The sequence below is a fragment of the Bufo gargarizans genome, chromosome 1, assembly GCF_014858855.1.
Source record: "Bufo gargarizans isolate SCDJY-AF-19 chromosome 1, ASM1485885v1, whole genome shotgun sequence".
NCBI lineage: Eukaryota > Metazoa > Chordata > Amphibia > Anura > Bufonidae > Bufo > Bufo gargarizans.
In genome coordinates this window covers 348,583,222-348,607,023 of record NC_058080.1, presented here as the reverse complement: position 1 = coordinate 348,607,023, position 23,802 = coordinate 348,583,222, and the positions used below count along the sequence as shown (strand labels likewise).

The window sequence follows — 23,802 nt, the reverse complement described above, 5'->3', positions numbered from 1 at the left end:
CTATGAGGCAGTCCTCAAGGCCCTGATCTTTTCGGACCGGGAAAGAGCAGGCCGAAGTACCTCGGGAAATGGAGGCGCCCGGATCGTCCCTGGCCAACACTTTCCATGTGTGGTCCCCCATACTGGAAAGAAGGGATGAACCCCAAAAAAGTGCAAAGTGTGTCGCAGGAGGGGGATACGGAAGGACACTACCCCTCAGTGCGACACGTGCCCCGATCATCCGGGCCTCTGCGTTATCGATTGCTTCAGGGAGTATCACACTTCAATGGAGTACTACATTTTTATAATCCCCAACAGTCCACTAGAGAACATAAAAAACTATGGCTCTCAGACTTGAGACAAACAATTTTTTTCCCCCAAAAAAATATTAGTTTTAGTGCAGGCATCCTCAAACTGCGGCCCTCCAGATGTTGTAAAACTATAACTCCCAGCATGCCCAGACAACCTACAGCCATCAGCAGGGGCTGCAGTTTTAGGATGCCTGCTTAGTGTCTCCAAAGTCTGAGAGCCATACATATTGAGCATCGTCGCGTGCGTAAAAGTAGTCGCTATAAAAATAACTTTTGACCAAACGCCTCGGATGAACGGTGTTAAAAATATAAAATAAAAATGGTGCCAAAATACTTCAATTACTCTTACCGGTAATATGTTTTCCATGAGCCCATGACAGCACCTGTGAGAGATCCTCCTCCCTCCGGACAGGAAACAGGAACTTCCCAGATCTTTAAATTGGTCCCGTGCCTTCTACCTTCAGTATTTGACAAGATTCCTGGGACCAGCAACACACCTATATATAGTGAGAACTAACAACATAGGCGAGAAAACATAATAGACAAAAACTCTGCGCCAAATATATGCCAGGCATATCTCTTCTTTGGCACCAAACTAAAGAGTAGACTTCTCTTTTTTCCCATTATTCTCTATATATAAAAAAATGATATATATATAGATATATATATACATATTTTTTTTTTTTTTTTTTATATATATTTTTTTTTTTTTTTTAGGGGGGGAATTATGTAGGTGCTGTCATGGGCTCATGGAAAACATATTACCGGTAAGAGTAATTGAAGTATTTCCATTACGCCCCATGACAGCACCTGTGAGAGACTAGACTAGATAACTCTTAGGGAGGGACTGCAGCCTGCAGCACCTTTCTCCCAAAGGACATATCCTGCACAGATGAAAGGTCCAACCTGTAGTGTTTGTAAAACGTAGAGGGGGAACTCCACGTTGCAGCCCTACAGATCTGTTCTATGGTAGCGCACCCTTTTTCTGCCCAGGAAGAGGCTACTGCCCTGGTGGAATGGGCTGAAAAATCTGAAGGGACCTGACAATCTGATAGTGAATAAGCCAAACCTATCGCTCTTTTGATCCATCTGGCTAAGGTACGGCTTGTAACCTTGGAGCCCCTGTTCTGACCCTGAAATTGAACAAAGAGCTGCGGGGTCTTTCTAAAGTCCTTTGTAGATTCTAAATACTCACAGACACTCCTCCTAACATCTAAAGTATGAAAGGATTTCTCTCCTTCATTCTTTGGGTCCTGACAAAAGGAAGGGAGAACTATCTCCTGAGACCTATGAAACACCGACACTACTTTGGGCAGGAACGCAGGGTCTGGTCTGAGAACAATCCTATCCTCCAGAATCTGGGTATATGGAGGGGAAGAGGACAAAGAGGACAGCTCTCCAACACGCCTGGCAGATGTAATGGCCACTAAAAATACAGTCTTATAGGACAGCATCTTTAAGGAGATGTCCCCCAGAGGCTCGAACGGAGCTTTGGTTAGAGCAGAAAGAACCAGGTTAAGGTCCCATGGGGCTGACTTAGATCTAACTACAGGACAAAGTCTAGAAGACCCCCTAATGAACCTTTTGACCCAAGGATGAGAGGCCAAACGAAAGTCAAACAGGACACTCAGTGCCGAGACCTGCACCTTGAGAGTGCTGGGTTTAAGTCTTTTGTTCAGGCCTTCCTGCAAAAAGTTCAAAATTAACGGGATGTTGGGCGAGTTCAAGTCTAAGCCTGGACCTGCAAACCGAAGGAAGGTTTTCCATACCCTCAGGTAGATATCGGAGGTGACTTTTTTCCTACTAGCTAGGAGAGTCCCGATGACCTGCTCTGATAGGCCCCTAGACCTGAAGAAAGACCTCTCAAAATCCAAGCTGTCAGATGGAGATTCTTGACTTCCGGATGATGTAGAGGGCCCTGATATAATAGGTCCTGTCTTTCTGGAAGCACCCAGGGATCTGCTATCGATAGTCTCCTCAACCAAGCAAACCAGACTCTTCTGGGCCAAAAAGGTGCTATTAGAATCACAGTCGCCTGCTCTCCCCTGATCTTCTGGATCACTCTGGGCAATAGGCTGATGGGGGGAAACGCATAGACTAGTCCCTTCCCCCACGTCTGTGAGAGCGCATCTGTGCCTATCGACTGATCCTCCCTGCTGAGAGAAAAGAACTTTTTGCACTTTTTGTTTTCCCCCGAGGCGAATAGATCTATCGTAGGAGATCCCCATAGGGCCTGTATCTGGTGAAACACTTCTTGATTCAGACACCAATTTGCCTGACTGAATCTGTGGCTGCTGAGAAAGTCCGCCTGGAGATTCTCTGAGCCTTTCAGATGAACGGCCGAGAGAGACAGAGCTTTCCCCTGCATTAACGAGAAAATCCTGGATGCCAGCTCCATTAGTTGATAGGATCTTGTCCCCCCTTGTTTGTTTATATAAGCCACCACCGAGGCGTTGTCTGATAGGATCCTGACATGTTTTTGAGACAAAAAGGGGAGACTCTTCTCTAGTGCGCACAGGACCGCTCTTAACTCCCTGGCATTTTGGGACTGAGCACCCTGGTCTTTTGACCAAGGACCTTGGAAAAACCCCAAAACTGAATGGGCCCCCCATCCCCAAGGGCTTGCATCGGTAGTTATTATTAATGGGTCGTGTCTCACCCACTCTACCCCCTGATCGAGGTTCGAAGCCTTTAGCCACCAAGCTAGGGATCGGGTTACTGACCCCGGGACCACAATCTTGTGATCTAGGGATAGCGACCTCCCATCCCATTTGGACAGAATGAGCCATTGCAGTATTCTGGACCTGAATTGGGCCCACCTCACTGCTGGAATACAGGCCGTCATCAGACCCAGAATAGACATCGCTTTTCTTAGGGGGACTTCTTTGATCTTGCTGAAGGACCTGATCTTTTGCTGAATCCCCTCCTTCTTGACTGCTGGAAGATAAGATTTCTGAGTCTGAGAGTCTAACAGGATGCCTAGGAAAACACATCTGGATGTTGGAATCAGGGATGATTTGTCCCAATTTATTAGCCAGCCCAGGCTCGTCAGGATCCCCAGGACCTTCTGTATGTGAGATTCCAGCTGCTCTGGGGACTGCCCTACCAAGAGAAGGTCGTCCAGGTATGAGACTATAATGATGTCCGACCTCCTTACTTCTGCCATTACCTCCGCCATCAGCTTCGTGAAGAGCCTCGGCGCCTGTGATACCCCGAAAGGAAGAGCTCTGAACTGTAAATGAACAATTGACTCCCCTATCTTCACTGCCACCCTCAGGTATCTTTGGGACAAGGGATGGATGGGCACGTGGTAGTAGGCATCTTTTATGTCTATTGAGGCCATCACACAGTTGGGGAACAGATGGAGGACCGTGGAGGAGATGGACTCCATCCTGAATTTCTGATAGGACAGATACTGGTTGAGACCCTTCAAATTTATAATCAGTCTGAACGTTCCGTTGGGCTTGGGGACCAGAAATAGGGTTGAATAAAATCCCTCTCCTTGTTCGTCCTCTGGGACTGGAACAAGGACTGCCTTTTCCCGGAGGCTGTTTATTTCCTCCAAAAGCGCCACCTGTTTTGGAGAATTTTGGTTCAATGAAGTAACTTTGAAAGTCCTGGGCGGTAGTCTCTTGAAGTCTAGGCGATAGCCTTCCTTTATAATATCCTTTACCCAAGCGCTTGCGGTAATATTTCGCCAGGCTGGAAAAAATAAAGAAAGACGACCGCCCACTTGGGGTCTGGCGTCATTGTTGAGTGGAACTTGAGGCTTGAGGTCTGGATTTAAACAGCACACTTTTTGATTTATCAGATCTCCACTCCCTCCTTTTCTTTTGATCCCCAAAAGCCTTCCTTCTTTCATTACTCCGAAAAGGCTTCCCCTGTTTAGGAAAGGACGGTGCTGGAAAACCTTTTTTCCTATCGGATGCCTTATCTAAAATGTCATCTAAGGCTGATCCGAATAGAAAGCCCCCTTGGCAAGGTAAGGCACAAAGTTTAGATTTTGAAGCTACATCGCCCTTCCACCCTTTCAACCATAACGACCTTCTGGCCGAATTGGAGAGTGCAGCCGCCCTAGCGGAAAGCCTCAATGCGTCAGCGGAGGCATCAGAGATAAAGTCCACTGCACTGGACATAGTTGGTATCGCCTGCAGCAGCTGATCCCTAGGAGTCTTATTCTCTATATGAGACTCTAATTCCTCCAACCAGAGCTTTAATGACCTAGCCACCGAGGTAGTCGCTATATTTGGCTTAAAGGCAGAAGTGGAAGCTTCCCAGTTCTTCCTTAGGTAAGCATCAGCCCTTTTGTCCATGGGATCTTTAAGGGACCCTAGATCCTCAAATGGGAGAGCTGACTTCTTATTTATCTTGGCTACGGGAGCGTCTACCCTCGGTACCTCCTGCCAAGCTGACACTTCCTGATCATCGAAGGGGTACTTTCTCTTGACCGCTCTAGGGATAAAGAATTTTTTATCGGGCTTCTCCCATTCACGTTTAATCAGATCCTTGATACAGTCCTGAATGGGGAAAACCCTAGACTTTTTAGGCTTTAGGCTCTCAAACATTAGCTCTGGTCTAGACCTGGACTCCTTTTCCTCCTCAAGCTCCATCGTGGATCTAACCGCCTTCAATAACAGGTCCGTATCTTCTACTCTAAACAACGGCTTCCCTGTCAAATCCTCAGAAGAGGAATCCGAGTCTGCAATAGCGCCTTCCTCAGACCCAGAGTCCACCGTATCCTCCGCTACCACCTGGGGCCTCCTATGCCTGGATGAGCTAGGCAGGGATTTTTTAAGCTCCTCTACTGACGAACGGACTTCATTTTTTACTAAATTCTGGATACTCTGTAATAAAGATGGCGACTCCTCGGCCACTAACTTATCCAGACATGGTTGACAACATGTCTTGGAGTAAGATGGATCCAACTTCCTCTTGCAAATTCCGCACTCCTTAGCTCTTTTGTGGGAAGCTTTCTTTGGGTGCTCTTTAGCCTGCATTTAATAAAACAACCCATCAGCTTAACCTGACCATAAAAACAAACTCCCCAAAGGGAGATGGTGGGGGTTAACCCCTCTTACCCCCAGGAGTACCATGCTTGGTTCCAAAAGCTGCTCCTGTCCGTCGGTGCGCTGTTGTGCATCCCCTACTTCCTGCATCATAATGCTGCGTAAAGGGGGGCCAATTGAGGGCTGTAGCTGCCGCCTGCGTCCCGATCGCTCCTGCTGCCACTCACCACCACGCCGGCTGGCCGGCGTTCCCTTTTTCAAATGGGCCGCGCAGCGCCCCCATGTTAGGCTCCTCCCCTTCCGGCCGATGGAACGCACGCGTCACTTCCGGTGCGACGCGCACGTCCACACAGCCAGCCTCAATGAGAGGGGAAGACGCACCTCCCCCCTCATGCCGTAACTTCGCCGGCAGGCAGGGACACGAGGCAGCCCAGGTATCCCCCCATGGCTCCGAAGAAGGGACCAGACGCCGGGCTTCTCAGCGGCTCCTAGTGGAGACTTACGCCGACAGGTACCTCCACTAGGTTTCGGTCTTAACCCTAGAGGTCCTGCAGCCAAGGAATAGACCTGGAAAGAAATCCTCCTGTCCCTGGACAGGAAACAGGAAAGAACTGAAGGTAGAAGGCACGGGACCAATTTAAAGATCTGGGAAGTTCCTGTTTCCTGTCCGGAGGGAGGAGGATCTCTCACAGGTGCTGTCATGGGGCGTAATGGAAACACCTATTTTTGGGCAAAATTTCCATTTGAATCCTTTTTGCCGGTAATAAAGCAAGGGTTAACAGCCAAACAAAACTAAATATTTATTGCCCCGATTCTGTAGTTTGCAGAAACACCCCATATGTGGTCGTAAATGGCTATATAGCCGCACGGCAGGGCATAGAACGAAGGGAACTCCATACGGTTTCTGGAAGGCAGATTTTGATGGACAGTTTTTTTTTTTTTGACACCATGTCCCATTAGAAGCCCCCCCTGATGTAGCCTAGACTAGAAACTCCTAAAAAGAGATCCCATCTAAGAAACTACACCCCTCAAGGTATTCAAAACAATATATCTTATGTTTACGGCAGTCTGAAGAAGACCAAAAGGGCGGAACATTACAACATTGAAGCCGCAATATCTATTCAATAAAAAGAAAAACAAGCTTTCAAATTACGCTGGAGTTTGTCTATTTAAGGTATTCAAAAGTTACTTTACAAACTATGTTAACCCTTTAGGTGTTCCACAAAACTAAATAGCGACTGGAGAAATAATTTTAGAATTTAATTTTTTTGTTACATTGCCTCAAAAAAAGTCATATAGAGCAACCAAAAATCATATTTACCCCTAAAAATAGTCCCAAAACAACAACCACCTTATCCCATAGTTTCCTAGATGGGGTCACTTTTATGGAGTTTATTGGAGTTGTAAATAAACCAGTCCAGCAAAATCTGCCTTCCAAAAACCATATGACGTTCCCCTTCTATGTCTTGCCGTTTAGCCAAATAGTAGTTTACGACCACATATGGGGTGTTTCTGCAAACTACAGAATCAGGGCAACCCATTTTGAGTTTTGTTTGGCAGTTAACCCTTGTTTTACTCCTGGAAAAAATTTATTATATTGGAAAATTTTCCCAAAAAAATTGAAAGTTCGAAATTGTTTCTCAATCTGCCGTTAACTCTTGTGGAAGACCTAAAGGGTTAATAAAGTTTGAAAAAACGGTTTTGAATACCTTGAGGGGTGTAGTTTCTAGAATGGGGTGGTCATTTTTGGGAGGTTTCTATTATCTAAGCCTCACAATATGACTTCAAACCTGAACTGGTCCATAAAAAGTGGGATTTTGAAGATTTATGAAAAATTTAAAAATTTGCTTATAAACTTCTAAGCCTTGTAACATCCCCCAAAAATAAAATATAAATTCCCAAAATGCTACAAACATGAATTAGACATATGGGGAATGTAAAATCATCACAATTTTTGGGGGTATTACTATGTATTACAGAAGTATACAAACTGAAACTTTGAAATTTGCAAATTTTTCAAAATTTGGGGTAAAAATTGAATTTTTTCATGCAAAAAAATTAACTTTTTTGACCCAATTTTAGCAGTGTCATGAAGTACAATATGTGACGGAAAAAGAAAATCTCAGAACGGCCTGGGTAAGTCAAAGCGTTTTAAAGTTATGAGCACTTAAAGTGACACTGGTCAGATTTGCAAAAAATGGCCAAGTCCTTAAGGTGAAAGGGCTGAGTCCTTAAGGGGTTAAAGGATAACTGTCATATTTTCATTCAAAATTCCATTTTCACATATGTTGTTGCTGCTGTGGTGATATTCCATAATCACTAATTATTGTGTTCACATACCACTTGGTTAAAAAGATTCCGTCCATAGCAACCGCTCCTCAGAAGACTTCTTTCTGACTTCTCAAGATGGCCACAGATGCCCTTACCCTGAGGCCAAGACCTCCCTCCCTAACTACACAGAATTTATTTGGCTCGTCTCGGGAACGCTCAGCCTCACCCCAGTCAATCTGCTTTCTCCAGACCTCAACACGCCCCCTATTTCTCCTGCGTAATCGCAAATTTTTAGCGCAAATATTCTAACCGCAAATTTTTGGAGTGAATAGTGGCGCCATCCTGGTCTGACAGGAGCGCACACACAGCATTTGGGACTGCCCACTACTACGTCCTCCGTATATAGAACATAGGAGACGGAGGACACCTATTTTAGCCGCACCACTGAAATGCCTGGGGGAAGGAAAGAACATGCTGCAATTACTAGGTAATTCAAAACTATACAAAAGTATTAACTAGGGAACTAAGGTAAACTTAGTCAGACCAATCCAATTACGGTGTTCACCTGAGGGGTTGGGTCATGTGATATTTTTATCGAGCATGTTAGGGATGCGGCGATACCCAATATGTACACTTTTTTTTTTCCCACTAACACAATAATAGCATATTTAAAAAAATAAATAAAATGATATATGTTTTAGTGTCTCAATGTTTTAAGAACTATATTTTTTTTTTATTTTTTTTGCGATTTTCTTATGTAGGGTCTTATTTTTTGCGGGATGAGGTGACTGTTTTATTAGTACCATTTTGTTTGACTTGTACCTTTTTGATCGCTTGGTGTTGCACTTTTTGTGATGTAAGGCGGCAAAAATGGCTTTTTCTTTACACAGTTTTTTTTTTTTTTTTTTTTAATAGTGTTTATCGGACGGGGTCCATCATGCGATATATTTATAGAGACTGTCGTTACGGATGCGGTGATACCTAATATGTGTATTTATTTACTTCTTTTTATTTACATTTATTTTTTTATTTTTACCGCAGCATCTAAGGGGTTACAGCAGAGTGTCAGCATACAGCTGACACTCTCTGCTGATGGCGGCGGCTCAGGAATGGAGCATCAGGGGCAGCGCTGGAAAGGGGGGAGGTACGGCCAGTATTGAGGGGGCACAAATGGGGGCAAGATGAAAGTATGGGGCGGGGAAGGGGCAGACCGCATCAGGGGCAGGATACACAAATATGGATGGGGGCGGCGGGGAACTGCATCAGGGGCAGGCGGGGAGGCACAGATCGGGGGGGCACCTGGACACATTACCTGATTTCAGGCTCTGATCTGCAAAGCGCAGATCAGAGCCTAGAGCAGGCATTTTTTCACTGCCTCGATCCGTTTGGTTAGTATGCGCAGACTAACCAATTGGATCGATTGCCGGCAAGGGACCACTCCGATTGGTCCCTTGCCAGCATTACTGCACTGTATGCTGTCCGTGACAGCAGCAGTGCTGGGGCAGAAGCTTTAATCCAAGCGTTTTGCAGTGCTTGGATTATAGAGCTGCCTGACGTCTATACACATGCTAGCTGCACAGTGCATATGTAAATAGCACGTATATAGATGGATTGCAGTCGAGAAGGGGTTAAACAAACACTACAAATTTTGTTCAGAAACTCACATGTTTGGTTGGCTGTAAATTTACTATTACCAGTTTTCCACCCTTACGTTTAGTCAATAAAGGAAGATTCCCACTGGGTTTAATTTGTAAAGATGTTCCAAGAGTGATAGACAGATCTGCTTTCCTGGAAACAAAAAGAAAACAGATTATGACTTAACTATAAAAAACACACACACTATGAATGCAAACATAAAATCACTAAAAACAGATACCTGCAGGCTTCATCTGCTAGATTCAGATCTCTGTCCGGCAAAGAATCCTCCCAATCAAGAATTGTATCTACCAGTTTTCCCCTGCAATATGATGATATTCAAAAATTTTATTGGGTTGCAGCCAAATCTCAATAATAGGAAACCGATGAATGTGAACCGAACCGTAAATGAATTCTGTAGTCAGTTTTTGCCCTTTTGCCTAGCTGCGGTAGACAGTTTATATGCAGTAACCCATAATAACTGATCAGAGTTATGATTCTTATTAGGACTAAATCACATGACTGTTTATTGGTCCTCACTTTTTGCACCAAGAAATCAACACCAATAATGCATAAAAAGAAAGGTGGAAACCATTATCTAAAATGTAAAATTTTTATTCCCATCATTAGAATAAACCCATATGGCAGCTCACAAAGTGAACCAAACAATGCCACTAAGTCATACAACAATGGCTGGCTGACCTAATACAGCTAGACCATCTCCGGCAGTCCACATGTTTGACTGTTAGGCTAGGTCTACACGACGACATTTGTCGCGCAACATTTTGTTGCACCAATGTCGCGCGACAATTTTTATAATGGCAGTCTATGGTGTCGCACTGCAACATGCGACATGCTGCGACTGCGACGCGACAGTCGCAGAAAATCCATTCAAGATGGATTTTTCTGCGACTGTCGCAACATGTCGCATGTTGCAGTGCGACACCATAGACTGCCATTATAAAAATTGTCGCGCGACATTAGTGCAACAAAATGTCGCGCGACAAATGTCGTCGTGTAGACCTAGCCTTACTCCCAACTCGGGACTCCTGTTCTCATGATCGGTGGTGGCCCCACTGGTCAAAGTCAAACCCTTACAATCAGATACTTATACCCTTTTTCTATGGATAGGGAACACGTTTGTGTCTTGGAAAACCCTCTTTAAAAGTTCCATTCTGCTTGTTAGTCCACTGGTGGTAGTAATTATCCCGGTTACACCCTATATCATGCTGCTGTGCTCTAAAAACCATCACAACCATGGTGTAATTGCCCTTGCAACCCCATCTAGAGTCTGTTCCCCAGTATAAGGCCTCATGCACACGACAGTTTTTTTTCACGGTCCGCAAAAACGGGGTCCGTGATCCGTGACCGTTTTTTCGTCCGTGGGTCTTCCTTGATTTTTGGAGGATCCACGGACATGAAAAAAAAGTTGTTTTGGTGTCCGCCTGGCCGTGCGGAGCCAAACGGATCCGTCCTGAATTACAATGCAAGTCAATGGGGACGGATCAGTTTGATGTTGACACAATATGGTGCCATTTCAAACGGATCCGTCCCCATTGACTTTCAATGTAAAGTCTGGAGTTCTTTTATACCATCGGATCGGAGTTTTCTCCAATCCGATGGTATATTTTAACTTGAAGCGTCCCCATCACCATGGGAACGCCTCTATGTTAGAATATACTGTCGGATATGAGCTACTTCGTGAACCTCAGATCCGACAGTATATTCTAACACAGAGGCGTTCCCATGGTGATGGGGACGCTTCTAGTTAGAATACACTACAAACTTTGTACAAGACTGCCCCCTGCTGCCTGGCAGCACCCGATCTCTTACAGGGGGATATGATGGCACAATTAACCCCTTCAGGTGCGGCACCTAAAGGGGTTAATTGTACTATCATATTCCCCTGTAAGAGATCAGGGCTGCCAGGCAGCAGGGGGCAGCCCCCCCCCCCCTCCCCAGTTTGAATATCGTTGGTGGCACAGTGTGCGCCCACCATCGCCCCCCCATCCCTCCCTCTATTGTAATAAATCGTTGGTGGCACAGTGTGCCAACCACCATCGCCCCCCCCCCCCCCCACCCTCTATAGCAGTAACATTGGTGGCAGTGTGCGGCCTCCGATTTAATACAATAGAGGGAGGGAGGGGGGCCGATGGTGGTTGGCACACTGTGCCACCAACGATTTAATACAATAGAGGGAGGGAGGGGGGGCGATGGTGGGGGCACACTGTGCCATCAACGATTTATTACAATAGAGGGAGGGAGGGGGGGGGGCGATGGTGGGCGCACACTGTGCCACCAACGATATTCAAACTGGGGAGGGGGGGGGGGTCTGCCCCCTGCTGCCTGGCAGCCCTGATCTCTTACAGGGGAATATGATAGTACAATTAACCCCTTTAGGTGCCGCACCTGAAGGGGTTAATTGTGCTATCATATCCCCCTGTAAGAGATCGGGTGCTGCCAGGCAGCAGGGGGCAGTCTTGTATAAAGTTTGCAGTGTATTCTAACTAGAAGCGTCCCCATCACCATGGGAACGCTTCTGTGTTAGAATATACTGTCGGAAATGAGTTTTCACGAAGTGAAAACTTAGATCAGAAAAAGCTTTTATGCAGACGGATCTTCGGATCCGTCTGTATGAAAGCAACCTACGGCCACGGATGCCAATCTTGTGTGCATCCATGTTCTTTCACGGACCCATTGACTTGAATGGGTCCGTGAACCGTTGTCCGTCAAAAAAATAGGACAGGTCTTATTTTTTTGACGGACAGGATACACGGATCATGGCCTCGGCTGCAAAACGGTGCATTTTCCGATATTTCCACAGACCCATTGAAAGTCAATGGGTCCGCGAAAAAAAACTGAAAACGGCACAACGGCCACGGATGCACACAACGGTCGTGTGCATGAGGCCTTAGGCTACTTTCACACTAGTGTTAATGTTTGCTGGTGTTGAGATCAGCCATAGGGTCTCAATACCGGAAAAAACGCTTCCGTTTGCTTTCCGTCCTGGGATGTGGAGCAAGACTGATCAGTCATGAACCACAATGCAAGTCAATGGGGACGGATCAGTTTTCTCTGACCCAATTGAAAACGGATCCGTCCCCCATTGGCTTTTAAGATAATACAACCGATCCATTCATAACGGACGCAGACGGTTGTATTATCAGTAACAGAAGCATTTTTGCTGAACCCTGCCGGATCCAGCAAAAACGCTAGTGTGAAAGTAGCCTAAACTGGTTGTGTTTGTCATATATAAAACCAGGCCTGGCAGTCCCATGATGAGAGCTATCAACTACCATTCATTGGAGCTACCACCTTATTCAGGAGCTACATATTTACCTGCAAGCTCGTAGGCCTCTTACTTTGTGCACATCACAGAGTCTACCAGTAGGTTTCAACCCCATGGTTCCAACCACATTATCTCGAACATACTGTCTGTAAGGCAAAAACTTATTTTAACCTTCATCAAAAGTCAAACAAACAAAAACTGTTAAGGGTTTCTCCTGATTTTTAACAAAATTTGGCTCTCCCCCTTTCCCCAACGCTCGGTTCCAGCTCCTTTTATGTCCCCGCCTGTAAACTTCTGGTACATACAGACGAGGCAGCAGGGTTGACATATCCCCCAGGCGGCACTTGACCCAGTGACATGCCATCCAGGTGACATGTCATCACTGCGTCCACAGCTGCAGTGGCATGTGTGACCTCCATAAATTTCTCTCCACAGGTCTGGGGAGAACCAAAATTTGGTAAAGAGCTAGAGAACCCGTTTAGAGTCAAACAGTTATAAAATCAACATCAATAGTTCTAAATAGGGGAAAAATTAAGACAGATGCGCAAAAGCTCTCATTGCTACATTTTCAAAGTCCTCCTTTTTGAGCTGCGGCAGTGCAGGCAGCTCTGCTGCACACTCCTACAACTGGTAGAAAAGCTCTACAGCAGACAGAGTCCTGTGTTCTATCTTCTAGGAATCTGTATCCAGCAAGCAGTCTGTGTCTAATATGCAAAAGCTTCTCTCTCCTTGTTCTCCGCACTGGTCAAACATTAGATAGTAGTCAGCCAATAGCTACAATGGGTAAAATAAGTATTTGATACACTGGCAATTTTTAAAGTTTTCCCACCTACAAAGAATGGAGAGGTCTGTAATTTTTATCGTAGGTATACCAACAGAATCTGAAAAAAAAAAAAAAATCCAGAAAAATTGCATTGTGTGATTTTTTAATTATTAATTTGCATTTTATTGCATGAATAAGTATTTGATCACCTACCAACCAGCAAGAATTCAGGCTCTCGCAGACCTGTTAGTTTTTTTTTTTTAAGAAGCCCTCCTACTCTGCACTCATTACCTGTATTAATTGCACCTGTTTGAACTTGTTACCTGTTTTAAAGACACCTGTCCCCACACACACACACAATTACACTCCAACCTCTCCACCATGGCCAAGATCAAAGAGCTGTCTAAGGACACCAGGGACACAATTGTAGACCTGCACAAGGCTGGGATGGGTTACAAGACAATAGGCAAGAAGCTTCGCGAGAAGGTAAAAACTGTTGGCGCCATAGGCGTGCGCAGCCTATTACATTAGGGTGTGCACCCTAAAGCACAAACACACACGACGCGCGTGCGTGTGTGTAATATATATATATATATATATATATACATATACACACACACATATATATACATATATTATATATATATATATATATATATATATATATATATATATATATATATATACACACATACATACATACTGTATCCACAGATCCTCCATAACAGTGTGTCAATTTTTATTGTACTAACCTACTACTTAAAAAAGACAAGCTTTCAAGAGTTTTCCTTTCTTCCTCGCTACGCTTGAGTATTGAGAAATAATCTATTCCTAAGGGTGGGTTTACATCTGCGTTATGCCATTCCGTTATAGGTTCCGTTTCAAACATAATATATAATAGAATGGCCAGATGGAATGCAAAACGGAAACCTTTAAGAGGCATTCCGTTTTGCTCTGTCCTAATAGAAGTTTATGAGAAAGCATAACCAATCCGTCTGGGTCCCGTTATGCTGTTATCCTGTCGACAGGACTTTGTTTTCCGTCTTGCATAACGGGAACCAGATGGATCCGTTTTGATTCCCATAGACTTCTATTAGGACGGAGAGCAAATGGAATGCCTCCTGCAGAGTCTGCACTGTACGAGAGAGAGATAGCAGTGGCTGTGAAGGGAAAAGTTCCAGAGCACAATGACAGCCCCAGAGCCTTTCTGCTGCCTGACCAACCGTATGCTGCCACAGCGCCAGCCCAGCCTGCAGGACATCAGAGAGGCCTGGGGTCCACATTACAGCACCAATACATTTATTTATCAAAAAGCATCATACATAGCTAAAAACAAAACAAAAAAATTTTTTTTACTGTCCCTTTAAACAAAAGCCAGAATATAATAAAAGACAAAAAAATAAAACAATTTACTTACAAAAGAAGCTGTTCAGTCGTCTGCTGTGCCGTCCTCTGCTTGCTTCCGCAGATTCTTTCCCCTCCTTTCTGTCTCTCCTCAGTGCGCAGGCGCACGGTTATGGGGGCATCTGCGGATGACGCACGGTTATGGGGGCATCTGCGGATGACGCACGGTTATGGGGGCATCTGCGGATGACGCACGGTTATGGGGGCATCTGCGGATGACGCACGGTTATGGGGGCATCTGCGGATGACGCACGGTTATGGGGGCATCTGCGGATGACGCACTGTTATCAACAGTGCATCATCCACAGATCCCCCCCATAACAGGGTCATATTCCACACAGATGCCCCCATAACAGTGCTATCCACAGACCACAGATATCCCCTTAACAGTCTATTAAGAAGATATTTGTGGAAGGAACTGTTATGGGGGTATCTATGAGGAATCTGACACAGATGCGGGGGGGGTCTGTGGATTACACTGTTATGTGGGGCCAGGGGGATCTGTGGATGACACATATATAGCAGCATCTTGTGCTATATATGTATCATCATCCACAGATCCCCCCCTATAACAGTGTCCCTGACAGTGACCCCCAGGGGTGGAGGTCGCCGGGGTCTTATGCAAGCAAAGTGTTGTAATAAACTACTTACTGGTAGACTCCAGCTAGTAATCCACAATCACTGGGCAGGCGGCAGCGTAACGTGACATCACTCCGTCACGCCACGCGCGTCTGCTCCTCCCACTTTATTAATGGAGCAGGTGCGTGACGTCGGAGTGAGTGACGTTACGCAGCCAGCTGCTGGGACACGGAGCATGGGAGCAGTCTGAAGATATCATTGTGGCTGTGCGGGACAGCCGGGGCTCAAGCGGCAGTGCAGGAGGCTGGGCACGGAGGTGTGATTAGGGTGTGCCCAGGCACACCCCGTGCGCACGCCTATGGTTGGCGCAATTATAAAAAAAAAAAAAAAATTGAAGAAATGCATGATGACTGTCAATCTTCCTTGGTCTGGGGTTCCATATAAGATCTTGCCTCGTGGGGTAAGGATGATTCTGAGAAAGGTCAGGAATCAACCCAGAACTGGGGGTAGAGTTTCCGGCCGGCCGAAGCAGATGCATCTTGTGAACTATATTTTTTTTTACCTTCAAATTCAGGGGTTTCAAGCCATAAAACCAGCATCAATTAACAAATTGTCTGACTGTGATCATGCTCATCATTTTATTTTCAAGATCCGGGACATTTTATAATTACAGCCTAGCGGAAGCTTCCAAGCCATGGCTTAAAGTTTTGTCGCAAAGACATCATGAGGCTTGCGGACTGGCATACAGAGCTTAATTTGCACACAGCACCCAAACATTGTGTTCCGATCAACTCTTCGGCAACTACAGAAGGCATTTATTCTGCTGTCTAACGTGAGAAGCTAAGCCAGGCCCTATAGTGCGTGTGTCATTATTACGGAGGAAGTCGCTGATATAAACAAAGAAATGTATTTACTGCACAGACATGCCAGTCAAGCACCGCCACAGCACTCAGTGTATTATCCCAGCTAGACTTTCTCAATGCACTTCCTAAATCTCATAGCAGTGACCTATACTGAAACCCAGAGCAATGGGGGGATTGCTCATAAAACCACTAGGTGTGAATACAAATGTATTTAACGTTGAGCTGAAAGCAGCAGAGAGAGACATGATCTTCTATTGAAGTAACTTCTGACCCCAGCACTGCAAACAGTCAAGAGCCATGGGAAGCCTAAATTTCTGGAGGATGGTGCAAAAGGCCCCAAAACACTAAAAAGATCCTTGAACTCCCAAAACATAACACGGACTCCAACAAAACAGTTGCAGTCTAGACAGACTCGTCACACAGCGACGAGGTGGACACCAACCCCGACATCTTAGAAATACGAGAACTATTAAATGAATTTAAAGAATTCACCAAAACAGCAATGGAGGAGTTACAGGAAATTAAGGCAGACGTCAAGCAAATATTTAGCAGGCTTAATGAACTGAAAGAATCCACCTCCTCAATCATATCACATGCTGACCAGCCTGCACATAGGATTGGTAAACTGAAAAAGTTTACATGTTAAGACTCCATACCGATCTAGAGAAAAGAGCTCACCACAATATTCTGCGAATTAAAGGAATGTCAGAGTCGGTGGAGGACAAAGATATTCCTGAAACACTATCTTAGATGTTCAACTAACTTTTGGGTAACCAGGAGCCACAAGATGTAGGCATAGAAGGGGAACACAAGGTCTATAGGCCCAGATCAGCTGAAAAAGAACAACCACACAACATATTGTGCCATTTTACTGAGTTACGGTATAAAAGAAGAAATTCTCAAAAAGTACAGAATAGCCAAGAAAATAGAGCAAGATGGCAGTGACATCTATTAGGACATTTCCAGGTTAAGTCTGAGAAATAACTTACACCCCCACACAACACCACTCAGGGAAAGAAACATAAAAACACAAATGGCTTTAACCAAAATCGGCCTATTGCTCACACACAAAGGCAAACCTTTGATCATTAAAACTCTAGAAGATCTTCCCACCGTCCTCAATAAGCTGAATATAGAGGATCTACAAATAAAAGGATTGGACAAACAACCAAGAGGAGGACACTCCACTTCCTTATTTACCACCATTGCAGAAGTCCAAGAAATTGAGGTTTCAGGAAATGCCAAATCCGAAGACTCCTCACAAGAATGAGAGGAGTGTCATGGACAGTTAATTATGCTTTTCTTGTTCTGTGTCTCTTCTGATTCTTTTCTCTTTTCAGATCCTAGATCATATGCCACATGGCTGTCTACTTAATTTATAGTATGGGCAGTGCCAGTCAACTGGTATGTTGTTCTACCCCCACACTAATTCAGTTTTAGGTCTCCACATCTAATTGGCTTACATCCACTGCACTTCTGAGATTTCCTATTCCCAGTACCCAATACTCCATCACAAGACGTACTGGAATTTACATACTACTGATATATTCCTGCGTATAAGACTACTTTTTAACACATGAAAATCTTCTCAAAAGTCGGGGGTCGTCTTATACGCCGGGTGTCGTCTCATATGCCGGTATACAGCGTGCTGAAACTTACTTCCTAGCAAGACTGGAGAAGCTGTCCTTCTCCAGCTTCAGGGACAGGCGCCCTCTAGCTGAGCCACCGTGTGCTGCATCCCGGCCTGCTGCTCCTGAAGCAGTCCCCTCTTCCTGCTCTCAGTGGTTTTCTCATGCGGGCAGTATCACATTTCGTACTACCGCTCAGATAGTCTTGAAGACAGGGAGGGCTGGGCAGGCAGGGAGAGCTGACCCACCCAATCCAAGCAGGCTTTGTATGCAGTGTGCACAGAAAATACCGATACATCGCTTGCTGTGATTGGCTGGTTGTTGTATACTGGGTTGGAGTGGCGATTCTGAGGGAAGGCAGGGGGAAGCAGGAGCATCTGCACTTCAGCCAATTCTAATGTTGGCGGATCTCTAATGAAGTTTGGTGTGCAATATCTCTGTGGTGAAAAAACTGAGTCTATCTGGGGAGCAAATACATGTGGTGGTGAATACAGTACAACACCAGTATCTGTACCTGTACATACAGTACAGCACCAGTATCTGCATCGGTTCATACAGTATAGCGCCAGTACATACAGTACAGTATACAAATGGCTAACAGTCAAGACCCCATCATGGCTCTACCAGCAAGAAGAAAGAAATATGAAGCCAGTTTCAAATTTAAAGTTGTAAACTTTGCCATGGAACATAATAACTGCGCTGCTGCAAGACAATCTGGAGTAACAGAAAAGATGGTTTGCGACTGGAAAGCAAATTAAAAGCATTAAAGAGTATGCCAAGGGTTAAGTGTGCATTAAGGAGAGGCACCCCACATTGGCCAGAACTCGAAAAACATGTAGCAGACATGGTGAATGAGCATCGCCAAAACGGTTATGTAGTGACGCAAAATAAAATACGTTTGCACTTCAGTGAGCCAAATCTAACCCAGATCACAGCAACAGATTTAAGGCCACTGCATCCTGGTGTACTAGATTCTTGGAAAGGCATAGTATGGTACTGAGGCAAAAGACGAAAATTGAACAACAATTGCCTGCAGATCTTGATGCCAAAGTAAATGTTGTTGGAGTGGTAGTCTTATACGGCGAGTATAGCCCAAACCCTATATTTCAACTGGAAAAGTTGGGGGTCGTCTTATACGCCGGAATATACGGTAGTTTCCTATTTGTTAGTGTTTCAGTTTTCTCTTTAGGATTTTATTTCATGTTTAGAGGTCTGAAAGCTTAAATTTTTTTTTGCTCAGGAACCAAAAAAAGATATAAAAATGCATTACTTAAAATGTGCATTATATAACGTAAATGGCAATAATATCCCCCCAAAAAAGGTCACATACCCTACACTTGATGAAGATAGAGAAGGTGGACATGTTATTTTTACAAGAAACTCACTTTAAAGAAAACGTACACCCCCATTTCCAAACAAAATTACACCCTCTGGTTCAATTCCACCACACCCCTAAGGAAAAGAAAGGGAGTGTCAATAACATTTCATAAAAATACAGGTTTTAGTAAATTGGATACACTACTGATGGTAGATTTGTATTTGTAAAGGGGAAGATAAAGAACCAAAATTATCACATTTGCAAACATTTACTGTCCTAATGTCAAACAATTGTGGTTCTTAAAACAGGTACTTGAGAAGCTAGATTCTTTTAAGGAAGGCTTGTTGATAGGAGGAGGAGATTTCAATGTCACTCTAGAGCCCTCTATGGACTCTTCTAATGGTATTTCAAACCTCACAGACAACTCAGGACTATTTAAAAAAAAAAAAAAAAAAAAAACACACACACACACACACACACACACACACACACACACACACACCTCATCCATCAATACCAGCTGATTGATATCTGGAGAGTTACTCACCCTATGACTGGAGATTACTCATATGACTTGAGATTACTCATTCTATTCAAATGTGCACAACTCTTACTATTACCCTTCACTGTAACTTAGAAAAAATTGCTAAGATCTCCTACAGCAACATCCGCCTCTCATCATGCACTGTTTTTGGAATTGTCATTGGACGATCAACTTACTAACAAATGTAATTGGTGCCTCAATGACTCCTTATTGAAATTAGATAAGGACTTTGATTATGTAACGCCCCAGAGTGGCATTACCACCTTTGCACCCCGCTACTGTCTTTATTGGTTAACCTCATGTCATCATGTGCGTTTATTCAGGTCCAAACACTGTGCATTTCCTATTTTGCAACTGTTTATGTTCAAATGTAATGTGCCTGGTTCACCAGCAGGTGGCAGCAAATATGGCAGAGCAGTACTTAGAATGGAAGGTTCCATTCTCTCTAACCCCCTGGAGAAGTGGGGGAGAGTCCCACTTCCTGCAGGAAGGGTGGGGACTAGTTTCTAGGCGCAGTCTAGCCTACCCCCTGCTAGGGGGAAGGAAGCAAATGCTGAGCACGTCGCTGTTGGGACGTACCCATGCCCAAGCCAGCCAGAGCACCTTCAGCCCTGCTGGATATGAAGGCCACCGTTTAGAGCTTCAGGAGGCAGGAGAAGTGGTCCCTGGTATAACTTGAGACAGACTACAGAGAGAAGTTGCAGCATACAGCAAAAGGTGAGTCATACAGTCAGCCTGTCAGTACAGCAGAGCCAGAGAGCAACAGATTTAGCAAAGTTGAGTTTGCCTGCCTGCCAGAGTTTTAATGCTAAAGCCTGCTGGGACCAAGACAAAGTTTAAAGATTACAACCCCAAGAACACGGTTCCAACCGTGAAGCATGGGGGTGGAAACATCATACTTTTGGGTTGCTTTTCTGCAAAGGGGACAGGACGACTGCACCGTATTGAGAGGAGGATGGATGGGGCCCATGTATAGCGAGATTTTGGCCAACCACCTCATTCCCTCAGTAAGAGCACTGAAGATGGGTCTTCCAGCATGACAATGAACCGAAACAGTAGTGTAGAAGGCCGGGTTTACTGTGAAAGTAAAAAAAGACGCAACATAGGGCAAGTATGGTCCGGAAACTCCTGGGTATAGTAAACTCCAAATAGAGGGGCACCTTGTGCGCTATAATAGGCACAACACTATTGTAGGCCGAATGTAGTTGATCCAAAAGGTTGTGAGATGTGCAGCAGAATAACGCCTAATTTCCAAGGAGGATGATACAGGATAAGGCTACTTTCACACTTGCGTTCAGAGCGGATCCGCTCATATAATGCAGACGGTGGCTCAGTTCAGTACGGATCAGTCTGCATTATATTGTTAAAATATTTCTAAGTGTGAAAATAGCCTCAGACTGATCCGTCCAGACTTTCATTGTAAAGGCTAATGGGGGACGGATCCGTTTGAAGATTGAGCCATAGTATGTCATCTTCAAAACGGATCCGTCCCCATTGACTTACATTGTAAGTCTGGACGGATCCGCACGGCCAGGCGGACACCCGAACGCTGCAAGCAGCATTCAAGTGTCCGCCTGCTGAGCGGAGCGGAGGCTGAACGCTGCCAGACTGATGCATTCTGAGCGGATCCGCGTCCACTCAGAATGCATTAGTGCTGGACGGAAGCGTTCGGGTCCGCTTGTGAGCCCCTTCAAACGGAGCTCACAAGCGGACACCCGAACGCTAGTGTGAAAGTAGCCTAAAAGTTATCTTTGGGCGCCTGTAAGATTTTACTTGAAGTAGAGGACTCTGTTCTGTGAAACGCATTGTATACTACTGAATAAAATAAGAAGAACCTATCTATTCAAATCTCTGTGATATTTTTTGTGCCGAAGGAAAACTAATTTATCCAATGACCCCAAACACATAGCCAGGGAAACTAAGGAGTGGTTCTGTAAAAAGCATTTCAAGGTCCTGGAGAGGCCTAGCCAGTCTCCAGACCTGAACCCAAGTGAAAATCTTTGGAGGGAAAACTGAAAGATCTGGAGAAGATCTGTATGGAGGAGTGGTCAAAATCCCTGCTGCAGTGTGTACAAACTTTGTCAAGAACAACAGGAAATATCTGACCTCCTGTGATTGCATAAAAAGGTTTCTGTACCAAATATTAAGTTCTGTTTTTTCTACAGTTTCAGTCTACTTTCACACTAGCGTTTTGTTTTCCGGTATAGAGTTCCATCACAGGAGCTCAATACCGGAAAACAAAACTGATCAGTTTTATCCTAATGCATTCTGAATGGAGAGCAAGCCGTTCAGGATGCATCAGTTCAGTCCCTCTTACGTTGTTTGGACAGAGAAAATACCGCAGCATGCTGCAGATTTCTCTCCGGCCCAAAATACTGAACACTTGCCGGAATGCCGGCATTAATTTACATTGAAGTGTATTAGTGTCGGATCCGGCATTAAGTATTTCAGCAAAACGGATCCGGCTTTCCTGTCTGCGCATGCGCAGACCTTTAAAAATGCCAACAAAATTAATACTGGATCCGTTTTTACAGATGACACTGGAGAGACTGATCCGGTATTTTAATGCATTTGTCAGCCGGATCCGCATCAGTTTGCGTCCGCATTGACGGATCCGGCGACGGAACTGCATGCCGGAATCCTCTGCCACAAGTATGAAAGTACCCTCAAATACTTTTTTTATGCAATAAAATGCAAGTTAAATATTTCAAAATCATGTGCATGGTCAGCTGAGTGTGAATATATTTTCAGTAGGGGAGTAAGCTGCTCACAGACATGAAATTCAACATGTGTATGACAGAGAGCATTAACACTGGAGGCCAAGATAAGTAAGGGTAATAATTATACTCCACCTCTTCCTGTTTCTGTCAATGGACTCCCATTAATTGAATTGCTGCTGTCATAAAGCACACACCCTGCTGCTCTGTCTATACAGACAATACAGGAAGAGCATGGCTCTCATGTGGCAGTTCCTATTAACCCGCTACACCACCATGACATACAGTTAAGTCATGGTAATCGTGCAGGCACAGGAGCCGGATCACAGGAACAAGGCGCTGACTGAAAGTTGAGCTCCCATTGTATTGCCCAGGGTTGAAGGTAACACCGATCCCAACGACTTTTGCATTAAAAAGTGGTTTTATTCTGTAAATGTGGCAAAACACACACCTCTGCATTGTTCATCACAACCCATAGGAAAAAAAATAATAATAAAATATATATATACATACATACATACAGTCATGTGAAAAAATTAGGACACCCTTTGAAAGCATGTGGTTTTTTGTAACATTTTTAATAAAAGGTTATTTCATCTCCGTTTCAACAATACAGAGAGATTAAAGTAATCCGACTAAACAAAGAAAACTGAAGAAAAGTCTTTTCAAGATCTTCTGTAAATGTCATTCTACAAAAATGCCTATTCTAACTGAGGAAAAAGATAGGACACCCTTGCCCCTAATAGCGAGTGTTACCTCCTTTGGCTGAAATAACTGCAGTGAGACGGTTCTTGTAGCCATCTACCAGTCTTCGACATCGGTCTGAGGAAATTTTACCCCACTCCTCAATGCAGAACTTTTTCAGCTGTGAGATGTTTGAGGGGTTTCTTGCACGTACAGCCCTTTTCAAGTCACCCCACAGCATCTCAATGGGATTCAAATCTGGACTTTGACTTGGCCATTCCAGGACTCTCCATTTCTTCTTTTTCAGCCAATCTTTGGTTGATTTACTAGTATGTTTTGGGTCATTGTCATGTTGCATGGTCCAGTTCCGCTTCAGCTTTAATTTTCTAACTGATGGTCTCACATGTTCTTCAAGCACCTTCTGATACACAGTAGAATTCATCGTGGATTCTATGATGGTGAGCTGACCAGGTCCTGCTGCAGCAAAGCAGCCCCAAACCATGACACTTCCACCTCCATGCTTCACAGTTGGTATGAGGTTCTTTTCTTGGAATGCTGTGTTTGGTTTACGCCAAACATGTCCTCTGCTGTTGTGTCCAAATAATTCAATTTTGGACTCATCTGTCCAAAGAACATTATTCCAGAAGTCCTGGTCTTTGTCAACTTTATCTCTGGCAAATGTCAGTCTGGCCTCGATGTTTCTCTTGGAAAGCAAAGGTTTCCTCCTTGCACACCTCCCATGCAAGTTAAACTTGTACAGTCTCTTTCTGATTGTAGAGGCATGTACTTCTACATCAACAGTAGCCAGAGC

At 44.6% G+C, this 23,802-nt stretch overlaps 1 protein-coding gene across 4 annotated transcripts in view; it reads right to left on the bottom strand.

Moving 5' to 3' along the window:
* The window catches only part of SIRT6 (sirtuin 6), a 106,387-nt gene that overhangs the window by 34,522 nt on the left and 48,063 nt on the right, over positions 1-23,802 (bottom strand). For 3 of the 4 annotated variants that reach the window (XM_044268414.1, XM_044268406.1, XM_044268422.1), the window contains 3 exons: positions 12,542-12,637; positions 9,444-9,524; positions 9,232-9,355 (listed from right to left, as the gene is read on the bottom strand). In XM_044268414.1, the coding sequence (XP_044124349.1) occupies positions 9,232-9,355; positions 9,444-9,524; positions 12,542-12,637 (301 nt within the window). The remainder of the gene's footprint in view (positions 1-9,231; positions 9,356-9,443; positions 9,525-12,541; positions 12,638-23,802) is intronic. The other variant, XM_044268426.1, reaches the window with a different exon arrangement.